The sequence below is a fragment of the Sylvia atricapilla genome, chromosome Z (genome assembly GCF_009819655.1).
Source record: "Sylvia atricapilla isolate bSylAtr1 chromosome Z, bSylAtr1.pri, whole genome shotgun sequence".
Taxonomy (NCBI): domain Eukaryota; kingdom Metazoa; phylum Chordata; class Aves; order Passeriformes; family Sylviidae; genus Sylvia; species Sylvia atricapilla.
The window spans coordinates 68,969,247-68,995,658 of record NC_089174.1 but is presented as its reverse complement, the minus strand read 5'-3'; the positions used below and the strand labels follow the sequence as shown (position 1 = coordinate 68,995,658).

The 26,412-nt window shown below is 40.4% G+C and overlaps 1 protein-coding gene across 1 annotated transcript; it reads right to left on the bottom strand.

The window, feature by feature from the left end:
* Nucleotides 1-1,642: 1,642 nt before the first annotated feature.
* SUB1 (SUB1 regulator of transcription) lies at nucleotides 1,643-21,938 on the bottom strand. Its single transcript, XM_066339781.1, is given in 6 exon segments — nucleotides 1,643-4,735; nucleotides 12,229-12,337; nucleotides 18,167-18,286; nucleotides 19,679-19,751; nucleotides 21,696-21,781; nucleotides 21,783-21,938. Coding segments are annotated over 6 exon segments (624 nt in total). The 3' UTR covers nucleotides 1,643-4,655.
* Nucleotides 21,939-26,412: the final 4,474 nt, after the last annotated feature.

Below are 26,412 nucleotides of genomic sequence, written 5' to 3'. Positions count from 1 at the left end.
GATATCTGTGTTCCAAAAGGCAGATGGATGCTTCCAGTCAGAACATGAATAGCAGAGGAAATACAAAAGGAGCCGTAGATTTCAGTAAGGGATGGCAAATGTAAAGCATTTGTTAAAGTCATGATAATCTCAGATTTGTTCTTAATATAGTCATTCACCTCCCTCTCAGATCCGGGAGTGAGGGAATTTTAGTAAATAGATCAACTGAGGTTTACAACAAACTGATGAAATGAGCTTTGTTTTCAACAGTGTGAAATCATTCTGACACATTAGTCTATTAGCGAAAGCATAAAGCATTTAATTTCTTAAGGTGTGAAATAGCTCTTTTTTAGATAACACAAGTAACAGGGTTATGTAAAATTTTACCATTTCTTTACTTGAACAGTATTCATCTCATTAATTCCTGCCCAGGTAAGTGCTGATAACTAACAGCAGTATACTAGGAATGCTGACCAAGCCGGCACATTTTTCTTATTCAGCCTTATCAAATACAGCTAGAGATTTCCTAGAACAGTCTCTTAATTGCACCAGCTTTCTCTTCTACTGCAAGCTCCTTCAATCTTTAGGATTGAGAGCCCAGCTCCTTCTAACAGGTAACTTTTAAAAACCTGAGTCCTCAACACAACCTCACATCATCACATCTGATCAATGATAAGCATATGAAATCACTGAAACCAAAATGGAAGTACAATAAAAACCAAATGAGGCAGATCTTATAAAAAGCTATTACAGTTTTGTTAAATCAAGTGCACAGGTGCCAGGCTCTTGAAGTATCCCCATGAATAGTAGCACATCCTTTTGCTCACATGATAGCAGAATTAAGCTTCCCTTATAAACTGTCATTAAGCCAAGGACTATTCACTTCGGTTCCTCAGCAGATGTTTTCACACTTTGATGCAACTGCGAGCAAGGGACATTCAGACATTGATTCAACACAGGACAAACAGTGTCTATTGGAACACTCTTCCATGCAGAGTCACCAGAGCTACAAAGACAAACCACACCAGTCAGGGGAAGGCAGTGAATGAAGACTGGGGAGTCCATGATGACCCTCCATCAACCCCTCATGCCATTTCTTCCCCTTGAGCCAGAGTAATTTCTGTTTCTGTGGCTATACTACTCAAAATTACTTGAAGTCAGTTAGGTTCAAGGCTACAATCCACTAATTAATTCACTCCTTACAGATCAGTCACTTCAAGTATGTGAAAAATAACCTTCCTAAAGAAACCTAAGCAAACATAACTGACCAATGATAATGAATGCATGAGATTTTTCTACCTCATCTGTGGCAACATTTACAGCCTAAGAAAAACTCCACTCTAAAAAGATAATTAGCCAATCTCACAACGGTAACAACTTACCGGGCACTTTCCTCCTAGCTGATATTTGAAAACGTGTTTCTATCTGCTGCTTCTGTATTTACGTGATAGTTGTTTCTCCCATCCTAGTGAAAAATTTCCCACCCACAAACACAGATCAAATATAAGATAATGAAGTTTTCAAATTTCCACACTACAAGAGTTGCAAGAAACAAACAGCAGAAACCATGAAATTATAGTGCAACTAAATTTCTATTAAAAGCAACACTCTGTCACCACAAGTCTTATTTTATTTCCAAGTGTTCAAACTGTTATCACACATATGTAATTTAACCATTTTTATTTGAACATTAAGGTATTACAGTTGAAGGGCTCATATTTCCAGTGGCCTCTCTGCTTTGGACACCACCAGAGCAAAACATGAAACATTCCACATGGCTAACAATAAGACATTTGAGTAACCAGAATTACAATCATCAATTTCTTTTTTTTCCTTTCCTAACAGATCACACACATACATAACCAGGGCCATTCTCTTTAAAAGAAATACCAAAATTAGTACTGCATTTGTTTACTTTCAACATGAACATCTCTACATATGAGCAACATGGTACACGACAGTTTGATTATCACACATACAGTACTTTGGCAGCTCTGTGATGTGTATTTTCCCCTAAGCTCCTTAGTAGGCTTCATTTATAAAACATATTGCTAGTATGCCCTGCATAAACACCAAGAATCAAATGTATCTTTCATCACCTAAATGGAAGAGGAGCAGTGCTTTTATCTCGCATTCGACAGCCTTGTCATGCAGGCACAGTTTTCTTCCATGGACACTTCTACACATATTCTAGCTAACACTGTTTGCAAAAAATAATCTTTATTCAAAAGAGATTTAAGTTTCTTCTCAAATTAGAGAAGCTGCAGATTATTACATGACAAATCACTACCATTTATTTCAAAATAATACCGAATGTGTCACGAGTACATCAGTCACCTGATCAGGTCATCCCATTTTAAGTTCATTTGTGAAACTGACTTGTCTCTTTTGATACCTACTAATAACTCATATTTTTGGTTAACAAATACTAATTTCTTTGAATACCTCTACTATCAATTTCCACATGAAAATTAATTGCTATATTAAACCATTTCACTTACTCTCCCCAAATGAATGATTTTAATTTCCCACCTTCCCAAACACAACTGACCTATTAGCACAGTAATCTAAGTGAGGATAACCTTCCCTCTAATATACCCATGCACTTTTAAGTAGCCACTGCAAAGTTCTGAGGTAAAATGCATGAAATCTGGTTGCAAAATCTCAGACTTAAAGGAATAAAGTCACATTATACATATTGCAATAAAAAACACTTAGAACCTGTCTGCAGTGATCTGAAGCAATTTATTTCACTCACTCATCTGTGAAATTTTAGCAGCTATTACGTATTTAATTTGGTCCAAATAGCCCTATATGTTGTTAAGAGTCACTCAAATAAGAATGCTGTGCCCAAAACCACATCTGCTACCACAAACATCTCTTCACCCTCAAGCAGTTCTTAAACACTAAAGTTTTCTTGAGCTATACAAAAACTGATCTTAATTTTATTTGTAATATTATCAACAATGGGTAAGTCAAAAAGCAGATGAAGATATGTGACATACTTAAAACTAAGTAACATGCATTAAATGTCATGAAGTCTCTCTTCTTCAGCCTTTATTACCTATTTTCATTGAATTATGAACTCTACAGCACATAAACACAGCGTATGGCACTTACAATCATGTCTGCAATATAAGCAACTATATCAAGATGCTCTGTAAATAAACAAACAGTAAATCTTGTTTACCTATACAAAATTTAGACTGTTATCATTAAATGGGAAAATTTTACAAACTAAGTTGGGCATTCACTAGTCTTGAAATGTTCTTTTTCAAGTTGTTTTATCTTCTTACTTTACTTAATTATGTCAGAAAATGAACTTCTCCAATTCTACTTCCATTCTTCACTGCAGTTATTTTGTGCCAGCAAACTTTGATCGTGCAGCATTAACTTCCACCCTGGTGTGCCCCTTACATCTCCAAATTCTCTGTAACATTCTCCCTCCCGTTGCTTGTGACTCAATGTCTCCAAGAAGCCCTTCCTCTAGGGCCGCATGCTGTGCAACAGAGGTTCCACAGGGCAGAGGCTTTTCAATGCAGGAGGTACCGGGGCTGACCAGCCAAGCTCACTGGGTCATGGTCTGCCGTGCACCAGCCAAGCTCCCTCTGAGCACTAACCGCCTTCTGCACAAAGATAAACCAGCTGTGCACACATGAGACACAGCAAACAACTCGAGTTCAGTGGTCTGGGCAGGCAGCATGGATGGGGCAGAAACACAACAGACATTTTGGCTGCAGCAGTTTTAACCCTGTTTGATTGTTTAACCTGTGTTACAGACTAAGCATCATTGTAAATGCAATACTTCCAAATGAACAAAACCCCTACAGACAGGTAAACTGCTCCTTTTCTATAGGATAACTGGCTAGTATGTATTTCAGGTTGAATTTAATGCAAACCTTGAAGAGTGTACTCAAATAACCACATTTGGAGCCTTTAAATACTGTATTACTCTGAGGTATATGTCTATTACTGTAAAAGCTTATGCTTCAAATCTAAAGTTCAAGAAAGGCTACTTGCATTTTCTCGGTCAAGCAAGCTAAAGAAAAATGGGAAGAGAGCACGTGTTCTGTGTTCAAGTGTTATTGTTTAACACAATCCATGCAAGTAATTAAAAAACCCTATATATTCAAGACTTTGCATCTGAATAAAAGGGTAAATCAGCAAATACAGTATTGAAAATATCTACAAAAATGAGTTTTTCCAAGTATTCACTGTTTGTATCAAGTCTTAAAGCAGAAAACTGCAGGGCAATACCAAAGAAAACGGAATAAAACAAAAAGACAAACTGAGACATTTTAAGAAATCCCCTCATAGAACAAATTCAGATTAACTGTAAACTTAACTGGTAAGAAAACAAGGACTAAAGCTATTAGGTGGCATTATCAGCAAACACCTTCAATCAAAAGGTCATAACAAGTATGCTTTACATATTACTTGATTTGTTTATTTTACACCATGAGGTGAAAGCAACACAATTCCTTTTAGTAAAGTATACACAAATAGCCTCACTCAGAATACACTTTTAATGCACATAAAAAAAGTATTCATCTTACAAATTGTTTTGCAATCCAAATATACAATAGCTTGGAAAACAATATTTTAAAAAACTAAAGCCAATGTAAAAAGACTGCTTAATACAACTAAATGATATAAGTTTTTATATGGCTCTGTCTTTAGAGTTTTCTTACTGCATCATCAATATCAGAAATCTGTTCCTTCAGCTGGTTCCACTGTTCTGGATTTAAAGAAATACCTGAAAAGCATTAAAAATAAATACTTAAGACAAAAAGAAAATTGTGGTGCAGGATGTCGTGCAATTATTATAAAGGCTGTTTTCAACACAAAGCCTATGTTACAATATTAATACTTGAGTTACTTCAACAACCATCTTAGTTACAAAGGGAAACTATGCACTTCCAACACTTCAACTTAACTTCAGGTTATCTCTAGACATGTTTACACAGAAGATGTATATAACAAATAATTGTAGGTGTACGAGGCCAAACACAAGAAGTGAAATACAACTCTGGCCTTGACAGAAGGCAGTACAAAAGCCCTGAGTGACAAGTAGGAAATCATTTGTACTCCTGTTGGCTCCTAAAAGCTGAACCTATGCAGACAGGTCCACTATGCATTTTTCAAGTACAGTAATTCTTGGAGGGCTTCTTCCCCCTTTTGTTCCTTAAAACACTGTAAGTAACAGGGTGCTGTAAGTAACCTATTGGAGAGACCCTAGCATTCTCTCCTGGGGTGACTATGATGCCTCTGTATCCCCAATCGTCTGTTCTGTGTGTGCTGTAGGTTGTGTTCTGTACCTTTAAGAGTGGTTCTGAGACTGAGCAGGGAAGAAGACACGCTGTTCATTTTTGAAAAGTGTTCACTCGTCCACATTCCTTTTTTCTTCTTCTTCCTTGGATGGTGTGTTTGTTGGATACTTGGACAGTGACCAGGGAGAGGTTTTTTTCCTTTTAGTAAGTTTAGCTACCTGAGGCAAAGAAGCTTCCTGGACTTTTTTTTTTTCCTTGTTATTGGGACTGTTTAAGTATGCTCTGGACTGAAAACTCAGAGAAGGATTGGGATCCAGAATCCGTGGCCCACCAGGGCCTGGACCTCGGCATTTTCCAGCACCAGAGACACCAAGACTGATAAAAGACTGAGAAAGAGCTGAACTAACTTCTGGCGAGAACCTCCTCAGTTTTGCCATCTCTCTTTGGAGCAGCAAGAGGTTTTGTTGCTTAATTCTTTTTTTTCATTCCTCATGCTTGTGAGCATTTTCTTTGTTAAATTGTTTTTTCCACTTTTCTATGAGGAAATTATTTTTCCCAGACCGGCTGGGGGTGGGGCCATTTGGGTTTGCTCCCCAGAGGAACCCCATTCAGAGGTTTCCTCCCAAATTTGACCTAAACCAGGACAATAATTTTAGATTGGTGACCAACGTGAGGCTCGAGAGAGTGGAAAAAATTTGTATTGATTATTGATTGCATTTGGTTGTACTTTGTGTGGGGATAAAGTATTCAGTAGCCATGTTGCTCTTTGAATTCCTAATGGCTCTTGGCAGAGTCCATGCTGTGTTTCTGTTCCCTAGGTTTCTTTGAGGTTTTAATACCTTTCTGGTCCCTAGGTTTATTTTCTTACCCAGAATTAGCTCCAATGTTGCCCCTAATACACAGCTTTTACACTAGAGGTGCATGAATTAGGACTGCTATTTTGTTTGGCTCAGTGATCACGATTTATAGAAAGCTTATGAAAGTACTGGAATTTGTGCCAGGTGTTTTTGGTTTATGTTTTTTTCATCCTACCATGCGTCCTAGTTCTAGCAGCATGTTTTGGGGATTTATGAATAATTGCACCCACTTTGTTAGAGGAGGAACAGGGGATGAAGCTTGTCAGTCTTTCCTGTCCCTCACATCTTTCGAATCGGTTACATCACTTTTGGGGAACGTTCAGTGTCCCCTGAATGTTAAAGATACCATCTTTCTGGTATTTCAGCTGGTGAGCTTCCTCTATACAGTATGCAGCTTCTCCAGAATGAGGGCTAAGATTTCCAGAGGGCCTGATGAGACTGCTGACCCAGAGGTAGACTCAGGTGTGGAAAATCCTGTGTGGTGTGGAGAATGGGAGGATACAGGCCAAACTCTGAAGGAATTTTCTGACCCTATAGCCTGGGACTTTCCATGTGAACAGATTCAGAACCCGGCTGAGGTGGGGAAATACTTGAAAGAGAAGTGCCAGGATGATTCCAAGGACAACAGGATTATTGCAATAAGCTGGGCCCTGGCACATGCTTACCGCACAGCGCTAGATAAAGTAAGGTCATAGATAAGACGCAGGGGGGCAGGGAGATAAATCAGCAGCTACTGCAGTCACTCAGCAGCTGAACCAGACAGAGACTAAGACACTGGGAGTTGCCGGGGCAAAGAGAGCACAAAAAACTGATCGACCAGTGGATGATGATGCAGGTGAAGGACCCTTGAGGCCTCCCGACAACATCCAATCATAAGCTGGACAAACTGACAAAATCAGAAGTTGAACCAACTGACACCCAATCAGAAGCCAGACCAATTGGCCCAAGATCCAATGCCCAACCAGCTGGCACAAGATCAGGAGCCACTACTGAGTCCTTTTCCCTGAAGGACCTTCGAGGCCTAAGTAAGGATTACACTCGATGACCAGATGAATCTATAACTAGTTGGTTAGTCCGTCTCTGGGATGCTGCAGGCGAGGCTACAATTCTGGACGGCACTGAAGCAAGACATTTGGGCTCCCTGTCACATGATCCAGTTATTACCAAGGAATGATGAGGGAGTTCCCTTGCAGTCTCTGGGAATGGGCTCTGGGAAGTGTAGCACAAAGATATCTATGTGCAGACAATCTCTACATGCATCAAACCCAGTGGAAGACCATAGAACAAGGCATTCAATGCTTGAGAGAAATGGCAATGGTGGAGATTGTCTTCTCAGATGGCCTAAACATTAAGAACCCAGACTTGGTACCATGTACACCCGTGATGTGGTGAAAACTTGTACGACTTGGGCCACAAGAATACTCTTCCGCTTTAGCAATAATGAAGCAAGATGACATGGGGGAGATTGTGCTGGATATGGCAAAGAAACTTCGCACATATGCAGACGCTGTGCATGGCCCAACACATGCCAGAATCGTGGATGTGGAAACCTGCCTGCAGAAATTAGAAAGTAAAAATAAAGGAGAATCACCATACACTCAGAGACGAGATTAAAGAGATGAAAGAAGGCTTTCTCCAAATCTCCGCTGTGCAGGTCAGAGGTTCTGGCACCAAACGCAGATATTCCCCAGATAGAGAGGGAGGGGCTATCCCACAAGGTAAGCTGTGGTCCTTCTTGCATGATTGTGGAGAAGACATGAGGAGATGGGACAAGAAATCTACTCATGATCTGGCACAACAGCTGCGTGAATCGTTGGACAGCAAGACTCAGAGGGGAAGTTCTATTAAGAAGGAGGTAGCTCCAATCACCCAATGACATATGGATAATGAGGCTTAGAGAGGCCCTGCCTCTAGTCAGGTAGAGGCTAAGGAAAACTGTTTTTTTCTTGATTATATGGATTTGTTGGCCTGGCACATTAGAACCACAACAATATGAGGCCTTGGTTGACACTGGTGCACAGTGCACATTCTCCCATCAAGACTGTGGGAGAAGAATCTGTTTCTATTGCTGGTGACAGGGGGATCACAGGATTTTACTTTTGTGGAAGCTGCTGTTAGTCTGACTGGAAATGAGTGAAAGAAGCACCCTATTGTGACTGGTCCAGAGGCCCCATGTATTTTGGGCATAGACTTCCTCCGAAATGGGTATTTCAAAGACCAAAAGGGACTCAGATGGGCATTTGGGATAGCAGCTGTAGAGACAGAAGGTGTTAGGCAATTGAACACCTTGCCTAGACTATCAGATAACCCATCTGCTGTAGGACTTCTGAAGGTGGAAGACCAACCAGTGCCAATTTCCACTTCCACAGTGCACCGCTGACAGTACAGAACAACTCGAGATGCAGTGATCCCCATCCACAAGACGATCCGTGAGCTGGAGAGCCAAGGGGTAGTCAGCAAAACCCACTCACCCTTTAACAGCCCCATACGGCCTGTGCGTAAATCTGAAGGAGAATGGAGATTGACTGGACTATTGTGCCTTGAATGAAGTGACTCCACCACTGAGCACCGCTGTGCCGGACATGCTGGAACTCCAGTACGAGCTGGAGTCCAAGGCAGCAAGGTGGTATGCCACTATTGACATTGCTAATGCATTTTTCGCCATTCCTCTGGCTGCAGAATGCAGGCCTCAGTTTGCTTTCCCCGGAGGGGTGTGCAGTACACCTGGAACCGACTGCCCCAGGGGTGGAAGCACAGTCCTACCATTTGCCACGGACTGATTCAGACCATGGTGAGGAAAAGGGTGAGGCTCCAGAACACAACATCTGCAGTACATTGATGACATCATTGCGTGGGGGAACACTGTACAACGCGTCTGAGAAAGGAGAGATCATCCAGATTCTCCTGAAAGCTGGTTTTGCTATCAAGAAGAGCAAAGTTAAGGGACCTGCTCGAGAAACCCAGTTCCTGGGAATTAAGTGAGAAGATGGATGGCGTCAGATTCCCACTGATGTCATCAATAAGATCACAGCGATGTCTCCACCAACCAATAAGAAGAAAACACAAGCTTTCCTAGGCGCCATAGGCTTTTGAAGAATGCACATTCCAGAGTATAGCCAGATTGTGAGCCCTCTCTACCTGGTTACGCACAAGAAGAATGATTTCCACTGGGACCCTGAACAGCAACACGCTTTTGCCCAGATCAAACAGGAGATTGCTCATGCAGTGGCCCTTGGCCCAGTCAGGACAGGACCAGCTGTGAAGAATGTGCTCTACTCTGCAGCTGGGAGCCATAGTCTGTCCTGAAGCCTTTGGCAAAAGGTGCCTGGGGAGACTTGAGGCCAACCACTGGGATTCTGGAGCCGAAGATACAGAGGGTCTGAAGCCAACTACACTCCAACAGAGAAGGAAATATTAGCAGCCTATGAAGGAGTCCAGGCTGCCTCAGAGGTTACAGGCACTGAAACACAATTCCTCCTGGTACCCTGACTACTGGTGCTGGGGGGCTGGGGGATGTTCAAAGCAGAGGTTCCCTCTACCCACCATGCTACTGATGCCACATGGAGTAAGTGGATTGCTCTCATCACACAGTGTGCCCGTATTGGGAAACCGAATGGCCCTGGGATTTTGGAGATACTTACGAATTGGCCTGAAGGTGAAAACTTTAGTCTTACTGATGAAGAGGAACTAGAGCAAGTGACACGGGCTGAAGAAGCTCCACCATACAACCAACTGCAAACAAATTAACTTGTTTGCTAAATAAAGTTTTTTCCACTTTTCTTTGAGGAAATTCTTTTTCCCGGACCGGCTGGGGCCGTTTGGGTTTGTTCCCCAGAAGAACCCCATTCAGAGGTTTCCTCCCACATTTGACCTAAACCAGGACACACTCACAAACCACTACTGAAGTCACTTTTTACTTCAGGTTCTCCATAGCTTCTAGTGACATCCAAGCAAAAATTATTCAGTATCCCCACAGACGAAAATTTCAGTTCTAAATTTGATCTCATCTTCCCCTCAAGCTTCAGTACAGGCACATGTTTCACTTATGCTTCGGTCAACTCATTCCTACCCTAAAATTTCTACACCCACTCTGTGGAAATTGCAGACTCCCAGTCCTCTCATACTTTCTCCTGTCAAGCTCTTCCACTAATTACTCCCACTCTCCCCTCCTAGTGATAGCTCTCCTTCAGTGGAAGGAAAGTGGAGCAGGACCTGAAAACAGCTGAAACTTGGAATTACATTTTTTTAACCCATAGCCTTTTCTTTTCTTTACCATCACTGTCTTATCAGAGCACCATCACAATTTTAAGCAGCAAGTAGTGTCCATGGAGCTTCTCTAAGTCTTCCACCAGTCTTTGGAGAGCAGGTTTCACATGAAAACAGGTCAGGTGTGCTAACCGTTATTAGAAGATTAAATGCCATGAAGATGTCCCTCAACCACAGACCAGATGAACCAAACAAAATTCAGACCTTCTGCTTGAGACACTGACAGTAATTTAAACTTCTGGGTTTATTTTTGTTGTATTACAAAATTTTGACTGCTTATACTGGTTTCAGGATAAAAAGACAAGCAGCTTATGAGTGCTCATATACTCTATCAGATTATGTTTAATTTTATCTTAACAAAATTCAGAGTCTTTTGCTGCATTGAAAAAAACACTTCTATCTACATCATGTCATTTTTATCACTTGACCCACCCATCAAATCCTATTGTAGTATGCCATTCAAAGTGCATATACTACTGAATTCTACCTTGAAACATAGAATGTAAAGTCCTTAGAAGTTAGAGAAACCTTTTCCATTAACTAGCAACAAATCCAAAACCAGCAATTTTCCTGCAGAGCACCAGTATACCTGTTCATGCAAACCTATTCTAGGTGCTTATTTAAGAAATGTTGAAAATGCTTCTCAAACTTTCTAAATTACTGTTTACTGAGTTGCTCCTGAACACATTAAAAGAATGTAACAAACCTTACTGTGATTGTACATTAAATTTCTTCAAACTTAGCAGCCTTCCAGTACAAGAGGCCAGGGAAGGAGTTTTTGCAACAGCATGTAGTAACAGGACAAGGAAGAATGGCTTTAAACTGAAGGTGGGTAGATTTAGGTTGGGTATTAGGAAAAAATTCTTCACTGGGTTGATGATGCACTTGCACAGGTTGCCCAGAGAAGCTGTGGATGTCCCATCCCTGGAAGTGCTAAAGGCCAGGCTGGATGGGGCTCTGAGCAACCTGGTCTAGAGAAAGGTGCCCCTGCCCACAGCAGGGAGTGGGGCTGAATGACATGATCTTCAAGGCCCCTTCTAACCCAAACCATTCTGTGGTTCTATGAATCCACAAGGCAGAATGTTTCATGCTAACCTTTCACTGATGCTGTATGAAAATGGATAAAAAGTAGGCTTTTCAAAAAGAAGCAACATACCATTAAGCACAGCACCGCTATTGCAATCCCCATCTTGAGATGTGGAAGTTCTGAAGATGGTTCACAGCGAAGCTTTGCCACAAAAAGCAACTGTGCAAGTGGCAGCCAGAAGTACAATAGCTTGTGTTGTGCTACAGATTACAAACTTGGGACACTTGAGATATTTTCCCCTCTACTAAAATATTTTTAACAAGTTTTTTTATGTACAATTAGCCATATTAAATGCTTATGTTGTTTTAATCTAAAATTCAGTAGAAACTGAAAGACACGGTTGGTTTAAGAAAATTAAAATCTTATAAAAACAATATTTTCAGTTAATTCTGAAATAAGAAATCAAACTATAAGAGGAAATTCAGTTCATTGATTTAATCAGTTGAGGGGATAGGAGGGGAAATACAGCTATGGGATAAACCTGTTTTTAACTCCCCTACCAAATTTTCTTGTATCTGACACATTGCTTTCCATATAATCATGGAGGATCTCTCTAGGAAAACAGACTCAGGCCAACAAACCTGCTTAAGATTTTATCCATAACCAACAGATTAAAATAATCTTTTGCAAGAATATAAATTGTAAGAAAGTAGAAGTACTACTCAAAAAAGTATCATGTAGCAACAAAGAAGAAAAATATGATATAGGAAGTTTTACTGGAAAGTGCAGACTATGTTTTAATACAAAGTAACATGAAGCAGAACAATACCTTTTCTGCCAGGCTTCATTTCACCTTCTTGATCCATCCAGTATTCTCTAATATCAATTAAGACCTTCCCTTTAAAGTCCCGAACACTGACATATCGCATTTTGCCAATCTGTCAAAACATATGTAAGGGTCTATTAGGTATTTTACATATTAGAGCATTCACTTTCCCCAGCAGCATTAGACTCTGACATGTGACACTGCAGCTTATTTTAGACACCACAGAAATAACTAGATTAAAAGCTTAATTCAGAGTAGTCAGTAGGCTAATAAGTAACAACTTAAAACTGGTTGAGCAGGCAATGCTCAATGCAAAAGTAGCTCTGCTAGAATAAAAATACCTGTATTCTTTACATGCTTGCTTCAAGTAAGTAATGTTTACTGTTTTCTGAAAAAAATATATTTCCTTTCTTAGCAGGAGTTCTAAACAAAGAAGGGAAAAGGGAGTGCTACTCCCAAATCTAAACTTTAGTCCATTCCAGAAGTATAGAAAGCAAATTCGATGCTCATGTGTGATACCATCCCTTTTTCTTCTTTCTAACACAGTAAATACAGATGGAAATGAAAGTCAGCCACCAACTGCTCCATGACCTCTTTCAAGTCCTCACAGATACCTAACTGTACCATGAGGTCTTAAAAAAAAAGTCAAATCTTTAAACTTTACCAGCATGTATGTAGCACAGTATGAAAATTTAGCACTTGGATTTTGGAATTTCATAATTTTCAAATCAATGTCATAACTGAATTACATGCACCTCTTTTTTCAGGGGTGGAATAGGGAAAAGCTGGGGAAGAATCATACCACCAACTGTGCAATACACTACGATTTGGGCTTATTCGATATTGTTCTGAATATGACAAAAAAACTACCTATTCACATAAATTCCAAGTACAAGGTGGATTTGAGAACCAGAAACTAGGTAATTAAAACATAATCAAATAAAACTTCTTGCAATTCTAAAAAGTCCTATGACTTCTGCATTACCTTCTGGATACATTTTATATAACAAAAGAACATATTGTTTTATATAACAAAAGAACAAATTTAAAATAAAATATTCCTTCCTGGTAAAACACAGCCTTTTCATTTCAACTTCCTCTTCCTCTGCATGATGAATTTTCATACATTTCAGTGCAATTTAAGGATGGGCCCTACACTTCTGGCCCAAAACCACTAGCATTAAGTTCGACCAGAAAGACTTAAGAACTCTCCAATCAACTAGAATAATTCTAAGATGTTTAAATCATATGCTTTTATTTTACAAAATAGATATGAACATGAATACTTTATCTTGCTTAAACGCATTTTTCTTCTGCACATGCTATATGACATCTAAAGTTGATTTTAAAACCATTAGGACTTTTTAAATAATGTAAGTCTGAAGCACTTTTCCTACTTCAAAGCATCCTTTAAAATTAATAAGACATTACAGTTCATAAGATAGTATTTTAAATTGATAAAATTATAATGCAAATTTAAAACTCAAAAATAAAAGCATAATGTTATGGCACCTTAGGTCTTTCTGATCAAACTTGGTATGATGCCCAAGTCCATCTGCACTCCTGGCAAACAACATCCTAAATAGCGTACACGGACAACATTTCTTGGTTTTACCCTTTAACTCTCCAGTGAGTTCCAAGGTCCCCTCCAGGAACAGCTTCAACCAGTAGCACATAGCAGCACCTTTTTTTTCCCATGGCTATTGAAGAGTATTAGTACCTTGCCAAATAATTCCAAATTTGTTATAAGAAATATAATCTAATTCAATACAGCAGATTACAGCTGCAAATATAATGGAAGGGTTTAGAATGTGATTATCAAGGATATGAAAGACTCTATGTCTTAATTCAACTAGAGTAAGGTGAGAGGCAATAATGCAAAGTTCAAATTCATTCGATCATTAAGTCTACCTTAGATAAAAGCACTTTTCTATGTATATGTTGAAATTAAGTTAGATTTCAGATCCCATCTAGATTTCAGATGAATGCTCACATTAAATTTCAGATATTTAGTTGAACCCTATACAAAAGCTGCCATTACTGTAATTTTTAAATAGGCTTATAAAGTTCCAACAAACATCTACACTTAAAAACACAAACAAAATCTAGACTTAACTAGTTAAGTAAACTGACGTTCCTTCATAGTTAGGTGCCTGCAATTCTGGTAAAAGTTCATTTCTGAACAATTCTTTTATCATGCATCTGCTGACAATGTTAAAGAGTAATTTCAGTATTTTTGTATCTCTATAACCAGAGCAGCATTCCACAGGTTGCTGTACTGGGAAGAATCAATTTTCTTCACATTGGCTGATACAGGGATGCATATTGGCTTTGTGCTGAATACAGTGACGATAACACAGAGATGTTTCAGTTACTGCTGAGCAGAGCTCACACACAGTCAGGGCCTTTTCTGCTTCTCAGACTGCCACACACACAGGCAGGGGACCTGGGGGTGCTTGGGAGATTGGGAGGAGACACAGCTGGGAGAGGTGACCCCAGCTGACCAAAGGCATATTCCAGACCATGTGACATCGTGTGCAGGGTATAAAGTGGAGGAAAGAAGAGGGAAGGGGCCATGTTTGGCATGATGACATTTGTCTTACCCAAGTGACACTCAGATGTGATGGGGACTGCTCTCCTGGAGATGGCTGAACTCCTGCCATGCTTGCCCATGGGAAGGGATGAATTAACTCTTTGTTTTGTTCTGCTTGAGTGTGTGGCTTTTGTTTTCCCATGAAACTTTCTTTACCTCAGCCCTCGAGTTTTCCAGCTTTTACCCTTCCAATTTTCTCCCAGTCCCACAGGTGAGGGTGTGAGCAAGTGGTTGCCTGGGGCTTGGCTGCTGGCTGGAGTTAAACCAAGACAGTCATCACGATTTATAGCCCAAGAGCTTTAGTGAAGTTCAACCTTCACACAGAAGTTCATATACTTTTTATTAAATAGTACAGATCCTTAGATTATACTACTCGATTGACTTACACAGATCAGTAAACATTAAAATCAGTATTTCCAGTTTAGTGTTTCTTAGAATAAAAAGCACTGAACTATATCTCTGTTCCTTTCAGAGTGACACAACTAGCTTCCCGTGTGAGTTTCAGCAAGCACCTTCATAATTTTTCCTATTTCCAGTCTTTCTGGAATAAACTGCACCCACAGTGCAAGCATAAACAGCAGAAACCTCTCCCTCCTCCCTAGCCAATAACCATACGTAAGTAGCAAAATACTTGTGAACAGTGACATCTGCAACAAAGCCAACTGTGAAATGCATCAATGACCACCTAAGTTTCATAATTAGTGTGCTAAACCAATTACAGTTTCAGAGTGTCATAAATTTCTATGTTTACCTTCTTCCAGGAGTGCAAGATAAGGACACTGGGAAATTACACTGGAAAAATTAATGAACTTATTTCTCACAAGTCAAAACTCAAATATGGTGAAAATTAAAAAAAAAACCCCAAAAAACCAAAAAACAACACCAACAAAAGAGTTCGGGAGGTGGACAGGACACCACGGAGACAACTTCTGAAGTAACAATTTCAGTTAAATGCATGATCATGCTATGTGGTTCTGCTCTGGGTAGTCACTAACATATCCTGACAAACCTTATCCAAAACAGGCATAGGCAGATGATAGGATTAGTCAAACTAACCAAAGCACATGGTGCGAAGCTCATGTTGGCCTGAAGCCACAGACAGGAATCTAATGCATCAAGGTTAAACCCTTCCACATTAACACAAATAATGGCTGTGCTTAGGGCTTCAAGTAATACATCATACATGGGAGTAATACAAATTTCTGCAACCAAACAGCACACAAATCCATCATCCAGTTGCAGAGTATACTAACTTCCTTACAGAACCTAATAAGGCAAAGACATGCAAATACATAAAATACACCTTTGTCTCTTCTACTGAACAAATGGTCTTCTACTTACATTAACACTACTCTTAGCTGCAAAAAAAACCATTACACCAAGAATCTCAAACAAAAATACAAACTGTTTTTATGAAATTTATGAAATATGTATGAAAATGATTACTCTTCTGAATACAGCAGTCACAATGAGCTCTGTATTAGGGGAATCTGTATGCTTCAAGAACACAGCTTGAGGGTGTAGAACATGAAGACTCTTGGTTTCACATCATTTGCAGCCACTCCCACGCACAATATGGACACCACAGAACTTGTGACTATCCTATGAATGCTTTATAGCCTGATTTCTATCAGCTGAAGCCACTCATGTAAAGCTATACTGCAAAGTCACTTCCACATCAGAGATCATTTTACTCTCATGAGAGAGAAACTCTCCAGAAAGGTTTCTAGTATCACTAAGATGCCTAGAACAAACAAAACTATGTCTAAAAAATTAACAAGCATGCCCTCCTGGGTAGGGAGGGGGGGGGAAGAAGGAGGAGCAACCTCAGACCTACCGTACTTTTATTTCTATACTTTAACATTCACATGTTAGTTACTGCAGAGAGATGATGTAGACTACAAAAACTGACAATGCTTCACCATAACATGAGTAATCTAAAAAAAATTTTATTGTTGGTTACTTCAAAATGCAGGCACAGACAGGGTGACACTGATATTTTAGGTCAAGGTGATATTCAAAGATCTGTATTCTATCTAACATCAGAAGATCCCAGTTCTTATCAGAGTAATATGAGTCCTCTACTGTTTTTAGTAACGTTTTATTATCTTCGGTTGAAGAGGTTTCAAGAAACCAGAGCATGCATACTTTTGCTTTTATTTGAAAGGGTCTGCATGTTTTTGCACCAGGGGAACACTAAAAATTTTAAAGCTTTCTCCAAAGCTAGAATTTCTGAACTTACTACAACCACAGCATTAAGTTTATACATAGCTCTTTAGAATTCTACCTGCAGTTCACCTCATAAGTTACAGAATTCACTGTATCGTTTTTCTTAGAGCTCAAAGCATGCCCAAGTAGAACTAGAATTATACACTTCCTTCAATATGGAAGTCCAGACACAGCCTTCAAGTGAAGCTCTCCCTCTTAAACAGAACTGAAAAGTAAGAACTCAGACATTAAAAACAACTGTCCTGTATCACAGTATCAGTTGAACAGGCCTCTTTAGAACAAACTTTTCCTACAGCCCAGAACCATTTAATTTACATTACTCTGCACTTGGGTCATCTCATTAGGCACCTTTCCCCATGCTCTTTCACAAACCTGAGAATAAAAGCATCAAGAATTTAAGCTCTTTTCCAGCCAACTAGTCAGAGACCTTTAATAGATCTTGATCCACATGCCCAAAACAGCTAATTCTGAGCTGTGTATCAGCTCTCTAAGCATATATTGCTACTGTCTTGGCTAACCCTGGGAACTGAAATACCCAAACTGAATTCACAAATGCATCTTTCTACTGAAAAACAGACAATCCTCCCATTTTAAAAACAAGGCAATACCACGTTACTAACTTTATGGATGTTCAAGGGATAAGACCCTACATTATAACATAAAGGAGCAAACAAAGCTTATTCCAAGATGCTGTCGTAACACAGGAGGCCAAGCTGCCCTTGACCTAGTTATAGGAACGAGAAGTCCACATTTTGCTTTCTGAGAAAATTTTTTTCAAGAACCCTACTTGAAAAAACATTTCCATGTAGAGACAAACCTGATCTAATAGTTAAAAGTATACTGATGTATACTGAAGTATACAAAATGACTACCCAGAGCTACCAGGAGCAAAGTCATGAGAATTAGATCAATGGATACAACTTAGATTTTTTTACTCTGTTAAAATCCAACCATGCTCTTCTGAGCATCTCAGCTGATTGCAAGTGTTGTAAACCCCTGAGGTCAAGGATGCAGGAGGCCAAGCACTACACCACTGAGAAATTCAGATCACCTCATAGAATTTATACAGCATATGATGTAACATGTTAGCTTAACCAGTCTCTGAGTCATAAATTTTACCTGAAACATATTCTCATCTCTGTTACTGCTTTGCTTAGAAGAAGCTGCACCTTTCGAACTTTCACCAGTCTTTTGTTTCTTTACAGGTTTTTCTGGAGTTACTTGCTTTTTCCGCTTTGCCTTGGAGCAAAACAAAAAAAAGAAAAGCATGAGCCACAATCATTCTGTATGCTACAAGTAAGTTTACATGGTATGTCACAGCCCATGACCAAGCAATGCACTTTATCACCTCCTTATTATGAAGGCAGGAATCAAACACTCTGTGTTTAGACTAGAATTTAGAAACTTCAAAAGGAGCCTTATTCTGTTCTTAGTGAAGTTAACACTTTGGCTTTAGAGAGAATTTAATCAGATCAAAATACATTTCAAAAATGCTCTTCTTTCTGCACAGTAATACTGTCAGTTCAGTAGTTACAACAAAAAATTTAAGTCTGATGGAAATGGCATCCTCTCCCCGACTAAATACAATAAAAAGTACAGAACAGCTTGCAACACCTCCAAAAAAGAAAAAAAAACCACAAAAACCCCACAGATAAGATAATGAATAAAGGGTCTGGAATAAACAACCTCTATCAGACCTTTTTTTTAAATAAGCATCTAATCACTGCCCACAGCATGATAAATTATGCGATTTAAACCATTCAGACAGTGTCACCTGTAAATCAGATTACCCAAAGAAGCTACAAAGTTACTATTTCTACTCACGTAAAAACATGAGACCAGATCTTTTCATGTACTGTACTACTTTAAAAGACCTGTTACCACCTAGCATTTCTTAAAGTCTGTGTTACCACCTAGCATTTCTTAAAAAAGATAAATTAACTATTTTTTTCTGATTTTGTTCAAAATTATTGGAACATCTATACAAACTACTAACTGAAATAACTATTTAAATTAACATTTGATTTATACATTTAAAACAGTCATCTTAAAATTCATCAACTCAAAGACACTCAGGCTGGCTCAGCTTTTAAGTGAGAAACTAGCAGATGGTGTAACAGCAAATGAAAGAAAGTGAAGCAGAGAAAAAAATCCAATGCAAACAAGATAAGCAAGTGACACAAGGAGCACAGGGCAAGTGCAGATTTTTGTTATGGAGAAGTCTAGACATTAAAATGGCAGTGGGTGGCTGTTTAGGAGGCATATTCTTAAGACCAAATTCTTGCCACCAGGGCAGTTGATACAGAAAGCCTTCCGAAGCCTGCCACAAAGCAGCAAAGAATCACAGAGAATTTGCAATTGTTAGATGAAATGGCAGGAAGAAAACAAAGTGCAACTGAAGGAAAAAAACTTTTCAGGGCAAAAATTATGCAATCCACCCATACTTGGAAGGTCAGTTGTTTGGTTTTTGTTGTAGTTGTGGAGGTGGGTGGGTGGAAGAGAAAGTTTCTTAAAGTGTCTGACACATCATATGGAATGATATGCGTGTTGTGACATAACGCTTACCTAATTCTTTAACCCCAGCCTGCAACAAAAGAGTTAATACAGTAATGAACTGTATATATTGTTCACCTTTTTGTCAACTTCACTATCTGAATCACTGGCAGATGAGCTTGAAGAAACAAGTTCCTTTGATTTAGGCATTCTGGGAAAAGAAAAATAACATGAGAACACTATATAAGGAATGACATTCCATTTTGGCTGGAAAGCAATCTTCAAACCTGTTTGTACTGGCTCATCTTCTTCAAGCCCTTCTAAAGATTTTTCTGCCTTTTCATTTAAGCTTTAATATGCACTGCAGATGCAGTATCAAGCATTCTTCCCTCTTATACCTCCTCCTCTTTTTGCTGCAACTGCATTAAAACACATTTAGAGCACATTAAATGTAGTGGTTTAGCTTCTGAACTGTCTACAGCAGAGTGGTTTTTCAGTATTTTCATATATCCCTGGACATGACAAAACCCACAATGTAAAACACACAATATAATACTGCCCTCTAGCTAAATCCCTTCTATTCCATCCACACATATGAATCATTAACACTCTAGCAATAGCTATACTCTGACATGGGCATTTCAAACAGATAGATTTGCAAGCAACATGCTGCAATATCGTCACACGTGACACTCAAGCTCCTACCTCAGTTACACTCAAACACCTCAGTTACAGAGAGCTACAGCACTGTAATTAATATTTTCACTGGAACTTCAGCACATCTGTCTGGAGACTATTAATTCGCCAGACAAGCAGACATTCAGCATTCCTTGAATGCATGCTGCCAGGTGTCCTTGTACGTCACCCTGGTATGCAAACATGTGGCTAGATATAGCGGTTACACATCTTCCCTGCTGCTAGAAACTCTCTGTAACAAATACACAGCTCATTTGTTCGTTCAGAATAAAATTAGGTACACCTGAGAAACTATACAATACAAACCTCAGCTAGGAAAGACCAAGGTAATATTAGAGTATCTCAGGAAAGAAAAAAGGAGTAACAGCGTTCTTAAACGGGAAAGTGAAAAAAACGCCAAACACCCACATATGCAAATGGGAAAAAAAAAAAAAAACAAACAAACCCAAAACAACAAAACAAAAAAAACAAAACCAGACTGCAAATAATGCTAATGGATCAACGCGGTTCTCAAATAGGGCAAGACCTGTGGTAATAGCTTGTAGCACAAGGACGGAAGCTGCAGCACCGCACAGGATTTGAGGAAGCACACACAAACCACGCTCTAGGACGCAGGCAAAGAAGCTCTAGAATGGGACAATGTGAAAATAAGCAAACGGATGACAGTGAGTCGGCGAGCCAAATGATGTTTCGGGGAACAACCCCGGGGTCCGCATGGGAAGGAAAAGGGACAATATGGAGGAAAGTGTGGGCGGAAACTGGAGGGAAAAGGACTGTGGGGTGGTAGTGGGTGCCCCGCCCGGAGGGGCTGATCGTGAGGAAACACCGCAGCGCCAGTGAGGGGGACAGGATAAAGCTGGGCCAAGGGAAAGGGAGGAAAGGTAAGAAAAGGAAGACGAGCCAGGAACTCCAGGTAGGCGGATCCCAGCCGCCATTTTCCTCCCCTATCCCTCTTTTCCGTGGGTCGTGTTGCCCCCTGAGAAAAAGAGTCGAGACCCGAACAAGGATGGGGGTGAGGGGGTGGGCGGGCAAGAACGCCCAAGTCTTCCCGGGACAGGGAGGCAGCGAAAGGACTGCGGGTTACTCGTGGAGCGGCGGAGGAAAAGGATAGCACGGAAACCAGCGGGCCAGGGGTCGCCGGCGGGCCGGGTCTGCTCCCGGCGCGGGGGGGAGCGCGGCCGGGCGCCATCTTCTCCCTCTATCGACTCCCCCGACATGGCAGCTCCCCCTCGGCAGCGGCGGCTCGCTCTTCCCGCCCCACAGCGGGGTATCCCTCCCGCTGGGCACCGCGAGCACTCGAGGAACAAGGGGAAGCCTCGCCTCGCCTCGGCGCCACTCGGCCGCAGCTGCCCCGATCGGGCCGGGAGATGCCGCGGCGGTTGTGGCGAGGGCCGTGGGAAGGGGCGCGCAGGAGAAAATGGCGGCGTGGCGGGGGCGCGCGAGGAGACCCAACACTCACGTCCTGCTCCGCGCGTGGCTCCTCCGCAGCGCGACACAGGCGGAACTGACGCGGCTCGGAACACCCGCCCCGGGCCGCTCACGTGGGGCGGCGGGGGGCGGCTTTAAAGGGGACGCGGCCCTTTGTCCCTGTCGACGCTCGTTCTCGCCTCACCTGTAGGGCAGGGGAGGGATCGTAGTGATGGAAAGGAGATTTTATAGGATCACAGAAAATCCCAGATTGGCAGAGACCCACAGAGGACATCAACTCGAGCTCCTAGGCCCGCACCACAAGAGCCACACCGTGTGCCTGAGAGCTTGCCCGAACTCTTCTTGGTGCTGTGGCCAGTTGCCTGGGGAGCCTGTTTTAGTGCCCAACCAGTTTCTGAGTGAAACGTTTTCGTGGTGTCCAGCCTAAACCTTCCCTAACTCGCCATCGAATCCTGTCACTGGCCACGAGAGTAAAGAGATCGGTACCTGCCCCTCTGCTTCTCCTCGTGAGGGAGCTGTAGACTCTGACGGACATTAGGAAGAATTTATTCACAGAAACGATTAGACGTTGGAATCGGCTGCCCAGGGGGGTGGTGGAGTCACTGTCCCTGGAGATGTTTAAGGAAAGACTGGACATGGCACTTGGTGCCATGGTCTGGTTGACGTAGTGGTGTTGAGTCATGAGTTAGACTCGCTGGTCTAAAAGTTCTTTTCAAATTGATTCTGTCGGTCTCTGAAGTATCCCCTCAGTCTTATCCAGTCTGAAACCCACCCTCTACAGTAATTCATAAATAGCAGGGTTTTTTTCATGCGCTTCAGCGGTTCCTCGATGCCGCTCAGGCCGCCCAGGCATCAGCTTGAGGCGGGTGCGGCTGCGATGGCTTTGCATAGCGAAACCACGGCCCCGCCACACCTGGGGCACTGCTCGGGAGCCTCTCCTGATGGTTCCTCTCCTGCTACCAGATACGCTTCCTGCGACCAGATTCCCCTTCTGCCACCGGGCTTCCTTCTCTTGGGCTCTGCAGCTGGGGACCAGGGAGCATCAGGGCACCTGTCCGGGCAGGCACGGCGGGGATGGAAGCTTAAAACTATCTCAGAGACTCTTCTAAACACTTACATTTTAAAAGCTGTTCAAGTAAATAAAGAGCCTTGAAAACCTACTGACAATGTTGCTGCGCCTTTTTTTTTTTTTTTTTTTTTTTTTTTCCTTTCCTGTAGCGTGTTCACACGGTGATAAATCCCGGCGCCCTACTGAGGAGGGCTTGACGCGGCTTAGTTCACCCAAACGAGTCCTGCCTGTGAGACACATTAAAATGGAGGGGAGGTCAGGAAAGGGCCCTCTGCCCTCAGCTCTGTAAGAAGCGACTTTTATCAGCCTTTGCAAACTGTGATAGGCCAGGCATGCTGTCAGAGCACGATGTGGCTTCATCTCGTGTATTCTGTGTTGCTTGTTTGAGCCTTTCAATTTATGATGAATGTAATCTTATATAATTAATATAATGAATTTAATGTTATTACAAGCATTAAAATGTGGTCATGATTCACATGAAACTAACACAGCTTGCTCCTGTTTGCTCATCACCGTTTGCAGCAATGGGCCACGAACTTGTGTTGTGACAACGACAATTCTTCTGACACCCAGTACCAGATGAGTCCTTTTCTCATTCTTATTAACTCTATACTTATGCTTTTGCTACCTTTTTGTAAAAAGTGCAAGTAAATTATAAAAGATAGGAAGTGGACTGTAATCCCAATCCTAGCTTCCAGATAAAGTTGATACAGGCTGAGTGAGGTAGTTGCTGATTGGCCTCTGTAGTTTCAGTAACAAATACCTATTAATAAAGTCTTGAAAAGCAAAAGTCTTTGGGTTTTGGTTTCTTTTGGTTTTTTTGTTTTTTTTTTTTTTTTTTTTGTAAAAATCTCTGTTTATTAATATGGGCCAGAAAGGTAAACATCATGTTTCATGAGGGAATAATCCCCCAAAATCAGCATGAGCAGCTGCAAGTTCTAAGCAGTGTTCCTGAAAAAGTACTTAAAGGAGGTGGGCAAAGGTTTTCAGAGGGGATCCTCAGAGCCCTCATCACGAAGTATACTGGCTTTTGCTGTGAGAAGTGGTTTTCACTTCTTCACTTTTTAATAGCAGCAAAACAGGAAGGAAATACCAGAAACAGGAAGTGTACTAATCTAAATAATCCTTGGTAACCTGGTTTCACAATGTCATGTAGGTCACAAAATGAAAAAATAGAAAAATATACAATTCTTACTATATTTCTGACCTGTGGAAGATAAAAATATGGTTGTTTATACAAACAGGAGTCAAAGCACAGTAAATGATAAGCAGGCAATATAGTAATTATCGCCACTGCAACAACACCAGGCTTGTCAAGCCATGTAATTGTGGAAGATGAACAGATTATATTGTAATACTTAATGTTTAACTCCAATAACAAGATCATCTCCAAATATGGACTATTAATTTGTAAAAAAACCACAGTTACTCTTTTCAATTAATTTTCACTAATTTTTCATGTTGGAAGCATAATGAGAGTTCAGGCATTTGTAATCCCTATGCGTTTTGCTTTTTTACAGGTCAACACTTGGTAAACAAAGAATGTTTTTGTTTTAACCAAATCATCAAAGATTTTTTTATTCAAATCAACAATTCTGTATGGATTTTTAATAAATTATTTCAGTCTTGACATGTATAAAATTGACTAAAAGAAACATTTTCTGCTGGCTCTTAATGAGTTAATTCTCCCACCTGCAGTATTTCCTTCAAAGCAAGCACCAAGTTTATTTTTACAGCTAAATTCCTAAATAGCATGTCAGTGAGGGGGCAGGGAAGGTTTGCTGCAACTGGGATTTGATGTTCTGCTTTTCAGGAATGATGCATTTCTTGGAGAAATATTCTGGTCTTTGAGTATAGCGGTGTTTGAGCTTTTGGTGAATTACCTTCACTATATTTTATTATATTTAGAAAAGAAGAAAGAAGCTACTAAGAAAAAATGCTTGCTTTAGAACAATGGGAAAGGAGCCATAATTTTTCCAAGGTAAATCTGCTGTTACCTTCCGAATGAGTCATCTATCCCCCCTAGGGGTATAGTTCACTTTCTGCGCTCTTAAAATAGACTTTTGTAATGAGTTTGTTCCTTCATCAGACACTTTCCTTCTGTAGCTGCCTTAAAAGGGCTTAAATTCTTCTAGTTACTGCTGGATTGCCTCATTTCATATTCCACATGTCTTCGGCAGAGAAGAATGTTGAAGTGTTAGTTTTTTCTTCAGGAGCAGATTTTAGCATGCAGATTTGAATGGGAATGCTGAAAAATGCATGCTTGTGTTTCTGGTTATATAGGAATTACTATCTGCAAAGGATGACTCCTCTGGTTAGATATAGTAGAGCTAGGAAGAAAGCATTTTAGGGCAAACCTTAAGTGGGACAGCTTTTAAAGCTTTGGTGTTTGTCCTTACTAGTTTAAAAGGTGGAAGAAGAAATCTGCTGTGAAAGGGGAAGTTAGCTTATAATATTGACAATAGTCTTATTAAAGTGTCAGGAAAGAAAGAGTAAGGGATGCTGCCACACAGTGGTTTTGCTTGTGGAACTTGTTTGTTTCTCCTATGTCTTGTGTAATTTGAGTTTGCATCAATAGTTGCATAACTTTCTATTATGTTTGGGAAGTGGGTTTTTAATGTTGCAATTTAGTAACCTAAACAGTAATAACTTCCATCTCTGGTTTAATAAATTGCTTTTATATGTTTTAACATGTCCATTGTTACGATCACTGTACAATGTCTAAGCCCAGTTGTTAAAAGTAACACTTTTTTGCTTTAATAATTCGAAAATGTGGGGTCTTTGTCCTTACTGCCTAAAAAAAAAGTAATTTCACTTTACAATAAGAAAGTTGATAATATGATTAATGTCTTGTCTCTCCAGCTATCTGAAATAATTTCCGGGTGAGAAGAGAGCACTGGTCTCCATATGTTGATTGTAAATCTCTTTCTATCTAGAGCTTTTACAAAGAGATCACTAAGTATTAAATTACCTTTTCGGGAAATAAAAGCAGCTTTTGTTAACATGGTCCAACACGCTGTGTTGGAAAGCTTTCACCTTCTGCTGAGTGGCCCTGCCCTCTGGTGGGCACGCAAAGGCCAGCAGAGAGCCTGCTTTTACATAAACCGGAAGGTTACCTCCAAGAAATTTTAACTAATCTTACTTAGCAGATCTTGAGATTTAAAAACATTTAGTTTTCCCCATTGTGTTTCAGTCGCAGTTTTGCATTCCTGTGGCAGCAGCAGAGATATTATCACTTGCGTTTTGGGACATTAAAGTAAAATAGCAGGAATGATGACAGCTGCATGTTATTATGGTGCTTTTTTCTTCTTGCCATATTTTGGAGATCTCTTCTCATATGGTTGAAATGAAGGTCAAAAATGTGTTTTCCTGAATGCTAGCTTTGCTTGCCATTTTTGTCTGTGATATTTTTAGGCACTTTGAATTTTACACAGATAGAGTATCTGTTGTATATAATTCCAAATTAAAGTTTTGTGTTCCAGCATATGTTTTCATTCTGGAATTTCTTCTAACTGTTCTTCTGTAATCTTATTAGAATCAGGAACAGAGAAGTTTCTTTTTCGTGTCTAAAAATACCTTTTCCATGTTTCATTAAAGCTTTTTCTGTCTTTCTCTCTATGCCACAGCTTGTACTTTATCACTCCATGTATTTTCCTTCCAGATAAAGATATAGGAATCA